General features: G+C 39.5%; 1 protein-coding gene across 11 annotated transcripts in view; it reads right to left on the reverse strand.

Moving 5' to 3' along the window:
* Positions 1 to 15,772, reverse strand: part of CCDC57 (coiled-coil domain containing 57) — a 70,958-nt gene that overhangs the window by 39,722 nt on the left and 15,464 nt on the right. For 5 of the 11 annotated variants that reach the window (XR_008328780.1, XM_053375660.1, XM_053375659.1 and 2 more), the window contains exons 2-8: positions 14,506 to 14,914; positions 13,273 to 13,381; positions 11,933 to 12,034; positions 10,946 to 11,103; positions 9,213 to 9,287; positions 7,927 to 8,127; positions 837 to 995 (exon numbers count right to left, since the gene is read on the reverse strand). Coding sequence is in view for 10 of the 11 variants with exons in the window: in XM_053375660.1 (XP_053231635.1) it covers positions 837 to 995; positions 7,927 to 8,127; positions 9,213 to 9,287; positions 10,946 to 11,103; positions 11,933 to 12,034; positions 13,273 to 13,381; positions 14,506 to 14,909 (1,208 nt within the window). In the remaining variant the exon portion in view is untranslated. The other 6 variants (XM_053375663.1, XM_053375665.1, XM_053375662.1 and 3 more) reach the window with 6 other exon arrangements.

Raw genomic sequence — 15,772 nt, forward strand, 5'->3', positions numbered from 1 at the left:
GACCTTTCTCAGACCTAGGAGGAATTAACAACTGTAGGGGAGTGGTAAACATCTTTTTCCTGGACCAAGTACTCAAATGAGTTGTGGCTGCCTTTGGTTGATACTGATTTTCTAGATCCATTTCAACTGAGATTTAGGCCTGGTTTTGGCGCTGGCATTGCCTTGGTTGCTTGTGGAATGACCTCTATCAGGAGAGAGATGGGAGAGTATGAATACCCAGTAAATTCACCTGGATCTAACAGGGGCTCTCGGGTTATCAATACCTTCAACCATGATCATTCTGGAACTTCCATCTGTATTGGACATGGGCAGTACTGCATCTGTTCCTGCCTAGATGGTCATTTCCAGAAAACATTGCTGGGGAAATTCTGCTGGGCCCTGTGGCAGTCACATTTCAGGATTCCACAAAGTCTCATGCTTCCCCTCATTCTGTTTAACATATACATGAAATGGCTAAATGAGGTCATTCAGGGATTTCAAGTGTATTAATAATCAACACACAGATGACATGCAACTCTTGTATCTTTTTTCATCAAAACCAGGTGAGGTTGTGGATGCATTAGATCAGTGACTAGTTGACGTAATGGACTGGACATGGGTTAACAAACTGAAGCTCAGCAAGAGAGGTACTGTTAGTAGGCAGTTGATCTGTCCAAATGACTGGTGTTCAGCCTGTTCTGGAGAGTGTTGCACTCTCCATAAGGATCAAATTCTCTAAAGCAGGAATGGGGAATCTCTGGCCTGCGGGCCAAATTGTGGCTGGGTGTACACCAAGATCGATCACGAAGAAAGATCCTGAAAAAACACTGGTTTAACCAGCTCACAAAATCACTCACCTTTCAATATCTTGCAGTATGCTAGACAGTTGTGCTCTTAGCTTCACCTCTTCTTGTTGCAGTGCTTGAATCTGAAGGTCTTTTGAAACTGTCTCCCTGGATATCTGAGCTACTTGAGAATCCCAGCTTGTTTTCAGTGCCTCCAGCTCTTGTTGAAGTCTGTGAAAATATATAGAGAACACAAGTTTGATTACATTAATGTGGTTTTCCATTTTAAGCAAAACAACAAGCAAAAAGGAGGGGGGACTGGCAAACAATAGTTCAGCCTCATTTATGCAAGTAGCCTAAGGGACATTCCAAACACCAAAGGATAACAGACGTCTCAGTAAAGTGAAATTGATATAGCATTACAGTAATATAGGAAAAGATAAATAATGCAGGATTGGTGTGGATACATATAAATTTAAGATAACCAAGGTAATGGGTTCCAATGTATTACATATGCAAACAGGAGGAGGCAGCACTTGCCGTCCAAGTGTATTTTTCAGGCAAAGGCTGTTATATGTTCTACTAGTGTCTTTTATAATCAGGAATTGGTTCCCACGCACAAAATGTAACCAACTAATTGGTTCCTTATTTCTTCTGGTTTAAATGAATCTGCAATTACAGATGTTTCATCATGTTAAGTTGTTTTTCATCAGACACGTTAGATAAGGAAGAAGAGAGCAAATCCCTGAGACAGTAGGAAAACACAGTTCTTCCTTCTACTCATACAATCTTCAGTATGTATTCAGATAAGTATTGCTTCTTAGAATATAATGTGTTTCATTCAAGGAAATACAATAAGCAGCCTGTGTGTATGGGTTCCCAATGGCAAAAGATCCAAACCAATCAAAGTAAGACTCCAATCCTGATTTTTTTCATATTCTTTAAGAACAGAAGCTTTAATATATTAGGACTAGGTTGCCTAAAGGTAAAGGTAAAGGGTCCCCTGACTGGTCCAGTCATGGCCGACTCTAGGGTTGCGGCGCTCATCTCGCTTTATTGGCCGAGGGAGCCGGCGTACAGCTTCCGGGTCATGGGGCCAGCATGACTAAGCCACTTCTGGCGAACCAGAGCAGCACACAGAAACGCCATTTACCTTCCCACCGGAGCGGTACCTATTTATCTACTTGCACTTTGATGTGCTTTCGAACTGCTAGGATGTCAGAAGCAGGGACCGAGCAATGGGAGCTCACCCCGTCACGGGGATTCGAACCACCGACTTTCTGATCGGCAAGTCCAAGGCTCTGTGGTTTAACCCACAGCGCCACCTGCATCCCCTAGGTTGCCTAGAGTCAGGCAAATTCATGGAGGGTAAAGTAATCACTGGCTACTTGTCATGATGGCTATATACTACAGATTCAGAGGCACTATGAGGAATACTGCCCACATTTCCAGTCTGTAGAGTTCCCAATAGGCATTTGGTTGGCCTGTGCAGAAAAAGAATGCTGGAGAAGACAGGCCTATAAAATGTTCCAGTAGGGCTCTTCTTAAGTTCTTATGTTGTTCTTAATAAAAAGTCTGGATAATGGAAATGTGAAAGATGTTTTTTTTAAAAAATCAAAAGTGTTATTGAAACAGTAAATACCAACACACATTCTCATAATACAGATATTTTATTCATCCTATGAAAATAATAAACAATAAGCTTAAGACGAACAAAATAAAATGTGTCCTTACATAATAAAAATATAATCTATGGAATTCACTGTCTCAATATGCACGCTGTTCATTGGGTTATTATTTTAAAAAATCAGACAGTTATACATCTATCAATAGCATTGATAGATGCATAACTGTCTGATTTAAAAAGCTACTTTATTCTACTGCATCACGGATTAATAGTAAGAGACAGTAGGTATCACTACTTCTTCTGCACATACAGAATGTAATAAGTGAATTGCATTTTCAAATGTTAGGTTGATTTACAGGCTTTGAAGTAACCATTTATACAAACCACATATTCTCCTTACCAGTCAGCTAATACCTTCCATCTAACTGGTGAGTGCTGCCTCTTCAGAACATTCAGAATGTTCTGTTGTAGGGAACAGGATTTGGTTTCTCTCAGAACTATAATTAGCACAACCACACAGGGCACCGTGCTTTCGAAAAGTATTGGCCTATGTAGAGAATAGACACAAGAGGCCTAGTTCTGCCACTAGTTTAGTGAGTGATCCAGGTTAAATCCCTATACTATTCATAAACAGGAATACACTCCAGCTTTGTTAGAACATACAGTCCAGAACACCTGATCTCCTGTTCCCCAACTGAAGTCATTTCTCAGGCATAAGTGATTTATGAGACCAATACCAGTAGTTTCGGATGGAGCATGAAATGAACAATTAAAGGCCAGCAATGACTATTTTATTTAGTAATTATACACCATTTTTAATTGGCAGAGGTTTGCATTCTGTATTGTGCTTATCCTAGGAAATAGGCTACTCATCCACATTTAAAGTGAAGAAATTGCTTGAAATAATAGCTTGTGTGGGTCTGCGATGTTGGGATATTTCCGTTCCACCTTAAAAGGGAGCAGGCTTTGTGAGTCACAGAGTCTGCGTATTTCCTGTTCACAGGATGTTTATGTTTTCAGTTGCTTTCGTTTCCTTCTTAGTTGCCTAAGCATACCGATGCAGGCGGTCATGTTTTTATTTGTTCTGACCAACGCTAAATAAACTGTAAATATGCTCTCCTGCTGTGCATCTCTCGCTGTGTGAATTCTGCTGACAGAGTGTGCACCAGCCTAAGAATGTGGCAATCTGTTTTCTGAGGCTTCGTGTCGCTAATTGCTGATACTGCGTGTCTATGGGAGATCGATGGATCGTCCGGCAGCCGGCTTGGGGGCTATGATGGACTTTATCTCCCTGGCAGTATCCCAACATGCACCACAAAGTTGCTTCAATTAGCCATTGATGGATCAATCTTCTACTATATACTATTTTTTTAAAAAAAAAGTTCTTATGCTTTTAGATTACACAGCATCCTAAAACACCTAATTTAATGAGGAGGAAATACAATTGTGCAATCATTATTTCATAAAATGACTGGCTCACACTTCAAGGAAAGACTTCTTAACCAATTGCACTAGTTATCTTTAATTGCGCCAGTTATGTTGTCTTTTAATATCATTTTAATCTCATTTTGTCCAAGTGTCCCCTCATGTGAAAGCCACTGTACATTCCTAGTCCTTTTGATATGCCTTGCCACCTCTGTACTTTTTCTAGTTCTGTACTGCTTTTTAAATAGATGTACGTCAGATTTTGACAGTGCTAATATATATACTGTAAATGCACACACGTTTAATTTATCTAGCACTATTGCAAGAGTTCATAATATTTCTGAGTTCTGAGCTTTCTGTTTAGCATTATTATCACAGTTACACACATAAAGCTAATGTCTCACTGAAAAACCCACAATGACTTGACATTCCCTAAACACCTCCCAGCTAATGCAGAGTTACAACAGAGTAAAAAAAGAAGAAGGGGAAAAAAGATTATAGTGCTTTTCTCATGCTTCCATATACAGGGTAATATCCTTAAATAATTCAAGAGTATTGCTGAAATGTAGTTTTCATTTTTTAAAAGGGGGAAAACACAATACCAAGCTTTTCCTATCACACAATTTTGCTTGCATACACATTCTTCACTTTTAAGTACCTACCCACTGTATTTAGATGCTATATAAAATTATTCATTTGTTACCAACTCTTCACTGTATCTTTTGGCAGCTCTCCTGGACACAATTAGACTGTTAAATTCTCTTTCCTTCAATGGGATTTAAGGAGCCTGTGTAAAGCTTGCAGCTTTTCAGTGCCAAGTACTAAAAGCAGGCTCCAGTTTTTCCTGTGCATGAGAGCAAGGCACTTTTGTGTATGCATCGGAGAGGGGTTGATATGTATTTATACCCAGCACTAGAGCTGAGAACCTCATGGGGTGACACTCCAGAGGAAACCTTGGCCTTCAAACAGGCTTTTCTAGGGGAGCAAATGGTGGATTCCTGCTAGAAGGTTTCATTGTCTTGTACTTGGTAAGTTTTAATTGCTTGAGTTGATTTTACTGGCCACTGTTTTATAATAATTTTATGCTATTACCTGATCTGACACCATGAAATCAATGAAAGGTGAGATAGAAAATGTAATTAATAAGTAAGATGGCAGCTGAAACTTCTCCTAAGAATGAGAAAATTTTCAAGTGTAGCACTTTGGACCACCCTCCCCAAATTAGATTTGCTACCCTTTAAGCTAGGCATGGCTAAACTGGGCCATCTACTGTTTTGGGACTACAATTCCCATCATCCCTGACCACTGGTCCTGTTAGCTAGGGATGATGGGAGTTGTAGTCCCAAAACAGCTGGCGGGCCAAGTTTGGCCATGCCTGCTCTTAAGCTGTAGTTTCTTTCTGGAACTTTTTCCATTTTAAAAGAAATCTGTGATGTGTATAATATCATTGCTATCTTCTGATATGTTTGGTTGATTTTGATTTTTAAAATTTTCAGTTACCACATTTGCTAGATCTGAAATGCAACACAAGTGTTTTTATTTTTTGCCAAATAATTTTTATTGATTTTCTGAATTTTACCAAATTGGCCACAAATTAAGACAAATTTAATACAATTGCACAATTGTTTTATTCTAGCAGCCTGTTCTAGACAGGGAATTACACTGTGTACAGAGAGTTTCTCCATCCATAACAGATTTCCTGTTCAGTGGAGGGACCTGATCTGCATACAAATCTTTTATCACTTGCAGACTGACCTCTCCTTAAATGAAAGGAGTCTCCGGTGCACCTGTATGCTTGAGTGTATATGCAGAACTTGGCACTTTGGCAAGTGTGTTTAGGACAAGCGGCACTTCTCAGTGTTGCCTACCTGGTGGAGCATCAACCAAACTACAGTGGTGCCTCGCAAGACGAAAAGAATCCGTTCCGCGATTCTCTTCGTCTAGCGGTTTTTTCGTCTTGCAAAGCAACCCTATTAGCGGCTAAGCGGATTAGCGCTATTAGCGGTTTAGCGGCTATTAAAGGCTTAGCGGCTTAGCTGCTAAAAGGCTATTAGCGGCTTAGCAAAAGGGGAGGAAAGCGGGGGGGAAATCGCAAGACTAGCAAGACGTTTCGTCTTGTGAAGCAAGCCCATAGGGAAAATCGTCTTGCGAAGCAACTCAAAAACGGAAAACCCTTTTGTCTAGCGGGTTTTCCGTCTTGCGAGGCATTCGTCTTGCGGGGCACTACTGTAGTATATAATGATGTACGTACAAGAACAACTGTATAATCTGTTATAATTAGTGGGATATGGACAGTACCCCAAGTCTTCTACCCTAGTATAACCCCAACACATATTCACAGCAAAAGGCAAAAATACATACTGACTAATACATCTAATTTTACATTTGACCTTTGTTTCAACAGCATACGAGAAATGCTGTTCTCTGGAGAGAAGATATTACAATTCCTTATCACTCAGTAATGAACTGCTACAATGTTACATGTTCTTACAATCCTAAATATAAAAAAATTGTTGCTTGATAAAATTATAGTGCTCACCTGATAATAAATATACAATACTTTCAGAAATTGTATTCTGAGCCAAAGAACCTGTGGCATGAAATGTGAACAAATTAACCAAGAGTCCCAGAGAGGCACTGCAACTGACTAAACGATGAATGAGTAAATATTTTCAGTTAATCTCTCTCTGTGAAAGGCCACATTCTGAGTCTATTCTAAGAACTTCTTGATGAGTGCCATTAAGTTGAAATCCCAAGGCATATCAAAGATGTGGACTCGGAGCCCTATTTCAGCCATGGTCCATTATTATGAGATATTTTCTATGCCATTAATAAATTCTGCCTCAGTGTCTATAGGAAATGATTTGGCACTGATGCTGTATACCAAATCCCAGGGATACTCCTATTCAGCCATTCCATCAAGCTACAGCAGAAGGAGTGGAAGGGAAGGCCACATTGGACAACTGGTTTAGTAAAGCAGGAGTACTGCATTAATTGAAAGTGGCCAATAGCTACAGATTGCAAAAGGAACAAGGCACAAAGCCTGTTCCATAGTGCACCATCCCAACCGGCTGCTGGCTGAAGCAAGCATCCTAAAACATAATGAATGAATAAAAATATGAATGTAGTGCAAGCACACAAAAAGAAACATCTTAAGTGTCTTCCTTGATTCTTTAGTTTGTATGTGAAGTTTTAGTATAACAGTTTGTTACAGGTGTTGTACCTAACAGTGTCCTCCTTCACATGTCACAGTAAACCATTATTAATGGATAACTATGAATACAGTGGTACCTCTGGTTAAGAACTTAATTCATTCCAGAGGTCCGTTCTTAACCTGAAAGCGTTCTTAACCTGAAGTACCACTTTAGTTAATGGGACCTCCCACCGCCGCCGCGCGATTCCTGTTCTCATCCTGAAGCAAAGTTCTTAACCCGAGGTACTACTTCCAGGTTAGTGAAGTCTGTAACCTGAAGCATTTGTAACCTGAAGCGTTTGTAACCTGAGGTACCACTGTATACCGATCTAGGCAATTTTGCATCTTTATATATATTTAGGCTTAATATATTTTGAAAAGCCAGCAAAGGGGAGGTTATGTACCTGCTCTTGAGTAAGCACTAAAGCACACCACTTGCCACAATTCACAGATGGGTGTTGAAATGAACTGCTTGAAATGTCCCTCTTAATATTGCTTAGTCATCCTGAGAGAAGTGGGAGTGTCAGTAGCTCCTTAAACAAAGTGTTAACTTTTCAGCACTGGAACATGGAAATAAGATGCCTTATCAGGAGTAGTGCGAGGAATATACCAGCTGTGTGCATTACATCCTGGGATGTATCATGTACAAAACAAGTGAAACACCATGCTCTAAATAGGCACATTTCATCCAAAAATAAAAATGAGATCCTGTCATTTAACTTCAGATTTAATTACGGGAGAAGCAACATCATGCCTACCTGCAAAAGAGGGTACCTACAAATGGATTGTGTCATCACATGGATTCAGGGGCAAAGAAAGCCCCCTTCTCCCCTACATCCATGTGAGGATGTAATCCACTTGTTTGCACTGAAACACACATCTACATACCTAAACAGTACAAATAAAATCTAACTTACTTTTCAATGACAGCCTCTTTCTCTCGCAACTCATCTGTATGCCTCCATTCTGCCTGACGCAGTTCTGTTTCCAAAGTTTCCTTATTTATTTGCAGGTCTCGGACTTGATTTTCCCACTTCCATATCTGCTCAGTATGGGTCTCCTTTACTGAAGCAAGTAATGCATCCTTTTCCCTGGCAAAGTGATCTATAGCTGCGTGCCTTTTAGAAAGAAGAAAATTAAATTTAAAAGACAATTTGTTCTTTTGGATTTGTACTTTTTGAGACAATCAATCTACCAAAGTGAATTAAAACTTTTTTAAAAATAGAAATGATCATGCTGTACAAAGGTTTAAACAATGTACATTTTTAGAAGCTTCTGAAGTTATTTTACAGACTTGGTAAAAATCCTTCTGTTTAGCTTGTTTTTTTCCTACATGATAATTTCGATCTTTAGGTTGTCAGGTTCTGGGGCACTGAACAGTGCTAATATGATCAAAGGTAGGGATAGGTCATCCCATGAATAATCCTACTATGCGGCTGAAGATGTCCCAGTGAAAAATGGACATTCCGCAACTCCATTATGGCAAATATTTGGTATCTGAAGGCGATTAAGAATAAAACAGCAGTACCTGCTTTGCATCCCCAACATCTGCAAATAGGGCTCAGAATGTCCCCTGTCTGAAACCCTGGACAGCCGCAGCTGGTCAGTGTGGACAAAACTGAGCTAGATGGACCAGTGGTCTGACATGGTATAAGCAGCTTCCTATGTTTCTAACTATGCTGGAGGTACAAGGGGCCCTTTTTATCACAAAACACATTGGAAATGCTAAAGTTTAAGAAGTGGTTTCTTTAAATATTTCCAATGCCCTTTAGGAACACCCCAAAACCACCTAATTATATCTATGTGTTTAAAAGTGAACTACAGGAGAAAGGACCATAAATTCAGAATACAGTAACCATTTGCCTATTTTTAGGCCCTAAACAAATCAAGATGTTACTGGGTAATGAATGGAGAGGGAGCACAGATAAAAACAAATACTTAATCCACACACTACTTAAGGACCATTTTACATATTACATTCTTAATGCTAACATGCAAAACAACACATCTTTCTTAAAACTTCAATATATTCATGCAGTATGATTACATCACTATCTGAAAACAGAAAGGACAACTATCAGTTGCACCAAACACCAAAGTTATCTGCAGCAATTGCTTGTTGCCCACTACTTTTTAAAAAAATGTCTGCTCTTAATGAGAAAAGTGCACAAAAAAGACAATGTCATCTATCCAAAGAACTCACTTTCTCTCAAATGTTTCTTTTTCTTTTTTCCAGCTCAGCTGTACTGAATCGATTTTTCTTTCTAAATCCCGTATCCTGTATTGGCAAATATTGGAGGACAATAAAATAACGCTTTAAAATTAGTTCATTTGTATTGAAGATAAAGTGTTAAGAAAAAGAGAAAGATGGATCTAGCATAGCTAGGTGCCCCACTGAATATAGTTTCTGTAGTTAAATATAGGATTTGTAGTTTTTAAAGCCTTGAGGTTTTTAATTAAGGTGTTTGTTTTTTTAACCAGCTCTTGTGGTTCATAGATTTTTGTTTCTGGTTGTTTTAATGCGATTGATGGGTTTTGAGGATTTGTAATAGTATTGTGCCCTGCCCTGAGATCTGTTCTGATGAAGGGTGGGTTAGAAACATCTTAAATAAATAAATATGTGAATAACTAAATAGTTTAGCTTATGGCAGGCCTGCAGGATCTATATTCATGTCCGGGAATCACAGCAAGGAATGTCAGCTGTGCTTGAACTGAATGTTTTTGAAGGGATGTGAACATTATTTGAGATGCCTGCATTGCAGGGAGTTGAACTAGATGACCTTCCAGGGCCCTTCCAACTCTACAATTCTATGATTTTGTGATTCCAATTAAAATAAATATCATTCAGTTGAATGCTGTTACTTCCCATACTTCTTGTATCCCATGTTGCTATTCTTTTGCAACCTTTCCCCACTGAGCTAGGGAAAGCAGAAAAGGTGAACATATATGCAGGGCAGCCCATTTCCCACCTGGCTCATAAGTTATTATTTTGATTTTAGGTGGGGATGGGGAGTCATTCCTTGCACAGATATAGATATCAGAAACGTAGGGAAATGTGTCGTGCATTTCTCTTCAAGATTTAAATACTACAACTGCTACAAAATAAGTCATGTTCCTAGAACAGTCTTTGAGTAGAAAATGACTTGGAGGATGAAAACCAATCTCCTACTGGGGCAGTATTTTGACATAACCCACCAGGGGCACTGACTTGGACTCCAGGTTAAGGGTGCCCAATGGCGTCCACGACATAACATGATGTCATGTTGCGGCGGCAGCACAGCGGCGCTTCCGAGGCTTTGTGGGGTCTCAGAGGAAACGTACGAGGACTCACAAGACCTCCAACGCAACTTCTTGTTTCTGCCGGAAATCGTGTTCCGAGGCTTTGTAGGAACACGGAATGTGAGTGCCCTGGCACCCAGGTCCCTGTAGAACTGGCGCCTATGTAAGCCATTGTTATGTAAACACAGGTGGTTGTATCCAGTGCTACTGTTCTGCAATGGACTTCCCCTCACACAACAGAACTTCCTCTTCCGTTCCTCTCCCCTGCAGTCCCCCATGCCCCCACAAAATCTACTCTGGATCAGATTTTGGGGGGGTGTCGAGAGAGGAGAGGAAGTTCCAGTGTATAAGTGGAATGCTGCTTGCATTGCATTGCATTGCATACAACCCATGGTTCATTATCTAATTTGACAGAAACTAAAGGAGCAGACAAGACTGGAAACCAGCACTGCAACTTTAAGCTATACTGTAGCAGTGAAGAAAGTATGACATGAGCCACTGATGTGCCAGATGTAACCTCAAGGGCAGCAACAACAAAAATAAACACATTCCTTTTACAGACATGAAAAAAAATGGATTAAGAATATACTGGGAGGCAGAAAGGAATGATGAACTGAAAGGAAGTTTTTCTCAATACTCGATGGAATGGTACATTACTGAGCATCTTTCACAGCTGCAAGATCCTTTATTTCCCAATCCCTGCATTTGACTTCTTTCTCCAACTCCAAGTTTCTTGCTTCTGCCATTTTCAATGATTCTGCCACTTCTGTCCCAGCCTCTTTCAAAGCCTCCAATTCTTTGGTCAACAGCTTCACCTTTCAAAGAAGAACAAAAAGGCACATGGGCTGTGTCTGCATCTCACACAAAGCCAAACCAAGGCTTAGTCAGATTTGGGGAACCTCCAGTCTGCAGGCCAACCCTGGCTCACCACGGTATCAAATTTAGCCCACACAACCATTTAAAAAACAAACACCCACCTGCCAATTGGCTGATGTCACACTGATGACAGCTATTGGCGGGGAGGGACGGTTTGGTTCTGCACTGGCCCTGTGTTTCTGTACCCTAACTGGGAACTGGCACACACAGCCAAAGCAGAAGGATTTAACCCTTGTTCATCAGCTAATGAACGGGGAATAAATCCTGCTAAGTGCAGCTGCGCCCACTTGTTCGCTCAATTGGAAAAGATACATGCAGCCAAAGCTCAAAGTGGGGCTGTTTGAAAGCCCTTTTGCAAGCAGTTTCATACTAGTCTTTAAACCTCCAGTTTGCAGAAGTTCAAAGAGCAGTACAGGGCTGTTAGCAAAATGGCTTTCAAACATCCCTGCACTGAGCTTTGAAGCCCCAACATACAGACATAGTTAACTGCTCATGAAAGCTGGCACATCCTAATAAAAAAACATGGTTTAAAGTGGGCTTATAACATACAGTTTTGCTAACTATGGTTTTGTACGGTGTCTGAATTGACAGTCAGTAGTTATGGCATTTAACCTCATAATGTTCCATGGAAAAACAGGCCATGAGTTCCATTGATCACTTATTGTCTATACATCACAAAACACGCTAAATAGAAGTAATAGAATGTACACTGATTGATTGTTTGTTTATTTTTGCTGTGTACATTTCAAATTTTGAGGGCACATTTACCTTAAGCTCATGAGATAGAACTAAATTGCTCATTTCATCCACTTTCCGTCGAAACTCATGCTCTCTTTTTTTCATTTCTGAATCAAATTCCGCTAGCAGTTCCTGAAATGAAGTTGACGAAACAAAGACTGAAGTAATTCTGGGGTGAGAAACAGTGGATGAGGAGGTGGATAAAGGAGTAAGTGGAGGGCAAAGGAGGCATCTGCAATGAGGGTGTCTGGGCAACATGCCCAGTGGCAAATTTAAATTTACAAAATTGAAAAGAGTTATAAGAGAAGCCAATGATGAGAAGGATCTTTAACTTTTTATGAACATAAGTATTCAACAAACAAACCTGAAGAAGGCGAAACTTTCTGGGACTCCTTAAGGGAACTCATAATGTTCCTTTTGCCATACATTCAAAACATAAGCAAGACAGAGAGAGACTTGTATAAATTAGGGCTGCAAGCATTCAATAATTTAATCTGTAAATTATCAATTAAAAATTTAGTAGATTAGGGGCAATTTTAATGGATGAGGCTGTGAGATGAAAACTCATTTATTTATTGCAGCTTTTTAAATTCCAGTTGTGTGTTTTTAAGTCTTCCTTTTATTATTATTACTATTATGAAAATAAAAAAGAAACAATAAAAAAATAATAAAAGCTCACCTTTTCTCTGGGAGGTAGCTTTTGTTTATTTTTATTTTTTATACCTTCTTCAGTATCTCAAAAATACTTCTATAGATAAATTTGGATTATACCTAGAATGTAATTTATAATCTTAAACTGTCCTGAAATCAACTGATATAGGATATATAAACTTTTTTAAAAAATAAAGAATCAATTTAAATAATCAATTAAATCAATTGATAGCCCTGTTGGTTGTTACATACAAATCTGGAAGGAAGAGAACCCTGAAATTAGAGAAGTAGGGACTGATGCCGGAGGCCAGGGTGTTTATTTAGCCTTCACAACTGAGTAAAGCTGCTCTTGATTTATAGTTCTGACCTTCTTGAGATTTCAAGGTTGGCAAATTTAGCACAACATTTTGGCTCTACCCCTGTGGAAAGAATTTTACACCATCTCATTTTACTAGACACAATCTTACCAATTTTCCCAAGGGGAGGCTGCCAATGCGAGAAGATAACCAAAAACATAAATGCCACCTGATACCTAGAATGGGAAAGCAATTTCAGTACTGCTCATTAATCGCACATTACTTTTAATGTCAGACTAGGCAGGGGGAACTAGATGCCTGGGGAAAATTAAGTAACTGTAGAGTATAATGAACTCTCATCTGTCTGTAGGAACGGCAACAAAAAATAAAATCTATTTATCTCATTTATTAAACATACTGTACCTGTCTTTGCAAAGCAAGTTCACATTCTACTTCCTGCAGTTTTCTCTCCAGTTGCTGCTTCATATCCCCATATTCCTGAAGATGATGATTGATATCAGAGTCCTTAGAACTAAAAATAAAAATCCAGTGACATCACATTCACTATGGCTACAAAAATAATAGTTTTAAAAATAAGCACCCTTCAATAAGAAGTTGTGGATTGAATTAAAACTAAGATTAATAAGTTATTGTGTTTTGGAAGAACAATGGTAACATGTAGTGTGCACTTGAGCAAATACTAATTTCTATTCACATGCTCTTGAATCAAAATGGCCTCCCCCTAATTGCAAATGTGCTTGTACACATTAATTTGCCTGAAAGAATAAGAGTATGGCATAAGCACCGACCTATTTAAATAGTATAAGCAAGTATTATGTAATAAAATGTCTCATATATGCACCACTGATTCCTGCCACAATCCAACAGGTAGCAACAGATCTGATAAGGTATCTCATACCTTGCAAAGCAGAAAGATTATAGCCAAGGGAGAACCAGGATCACAATGGCCTACATTGCACTTAAAATTCTCCACATCTACAGTACGTAATGGTTTGACGCAGCTGCATACAAAACAAAACCAATGCACAATTGCCTCAAGAAAATGTAGTACAGACATTCTGTTTACAGGCTTTGATTGCAATACCCTCTAAAAAGACTAAACCTTGGTTGAAGTTAAGATTACAAACACTCCCAGGGCACTTTAAGAGATTCATATTTTTGTGGCATAAGCATTCATTCACGAACCAGTGTCCACTCTGTAAGATACACTAAGTGTTAACAGCAGTTGGAAAGTCCTTATATACAAAAAAAAAAGTGGGTAAACAGGGGGACAAAAAAGCAATGGGTAAGATCAGGAGTCCATGCTACTGACTGCTCCACCCCCTTGTGAAAAGGGAACCATCTTTCAATTTCTTTATGGCAGAGACACAAAGTAGAATCAGCAGGATTGTCGGATAGCTCAGGCAGTGGAGCACGAGACTCTTAATCTCAGAGATGTGGGTTCTAGCCCCACCTTGGGCAAAAAATTCCTGCATTGCTGGAGGGTGGACTAGATGACCTGCATGGTCCCTTCCAACTCTACAATTCCATTATTCTAAGCAGGATTACTACCAGAATGAGGTACAGAGAGAATCAAGGCTTGGATCTAGAAGGCTGAATTTCTGTCATAGCGACACAGCACTGGATCTCTCTTACCTGTGAAGCCGCTCCAACTCTAACTGGTGTTCTTTAAGCTTTTGATGGTATTGGTATTGCAGAGACTCTTGCTTTTTTGTTTCCTTGGCAAGTGTTTGCTGCAGCTTATCCACTTGTATTCTAAGATCACTAACCTCTGCCTCTTTAGCATTTTCAACCATTTTCAACTGTATAAACAAGCGTTCGTAGCGTTGCAGCTCTCTATCTCTCTCCTCTAAGACTCTAAGGTTATAGGTGAAATCTTCCTTTAAACTGTTGAATTTCCTATGCATTTCTTGAAGCTGCTTTCTGGTTTCATGCAGTGATGTTTTCTGAAAATGGATTTGATGAGCTTGGAGCTCTTTCAGTTCTTTTTCTTTACAAATAAGAAGGTCATTCAACTCTTTCTCTGTATGTGGCATCATTGAACCTGAAAAAGAAAACCATTCATTAGAGCAGAGGAAGGCATTTTTTGTATCAATCTATTCTTCTTGTTGTTTATTTACTTATACAAATGTTTTTTATCCTGCCCTAATGCTTTTACTCAGTATGGTAATCCCCACCTGGTAGGAAATAGCTGGGTGATAGTGGTTTCAAGAGTGTAATGGTCTGCATTGAGAAAGGGTTCAGCTCCTGCTTCCTGCTTTCAATCATAACCCACATCTTTATACAGATTAGCCAGAGCTCAAGTTGAGTCTGCTGCTATCACATCTCATTTTACTCATAGCATGGTATTTTTCTGTGTCATTTATGACAGATTATTCCATCTGCAAATGCCATGCAGAACAGAAACAATTGAATCACGACAAATCCAATGGTAGCTCTTTAATCTTTTCAAATGCAAAATAAGGTTTTCAGATCAGACAGTCTAATAAAACATCTCCAATGAGCGTACAGTACAGCAGGCATATTTTTTAAATACAGATCCCACCACTGCCTGCTTAATGCTATATTTGTACTATTTCACTCTCCCACCAGTGGAGGACAGGATGCAGTTCACTGAACTGAAGTAAATCGTACCAAAAATTGAGGGATTAGTCCTGACTGTTTACTCTTTTCCGTGTTACGAGTTAATATTTCACATAATAAAAATAATTTTTAAATTATGCAGGATTATTAAGTATAATTTAGGAAGGGTTACTGAACTAAACGATGGGACGCGGGTGGCGCTGTGGGTAAAACCACAGCGCCTAGGACTTGCCGATCGTCAGGTTGGCGGGTCGAATCCCCGCGGCGGGGTGTGCTCCCGTTGCTCGGTCCCAGCGCCTGCCAACCTAGCAGTTCGAAA

The sequence above is a fragment of the Podarcis raffonei genome, chromosome 2 (assembly GCF_027172205.1).
Source record: "Podarcis raffonei isolate rPodRaf1 chromosome 2, rPodRaf1.pri, whole genome shotgun sequence".
Taxonomy (NCBI): domain Eukaryota; kingdom Metazoa; phylum Chordata; class Lepidosauria; order Squamata; family Lacertidae; genus Podarcis; species Podarcis raffonei.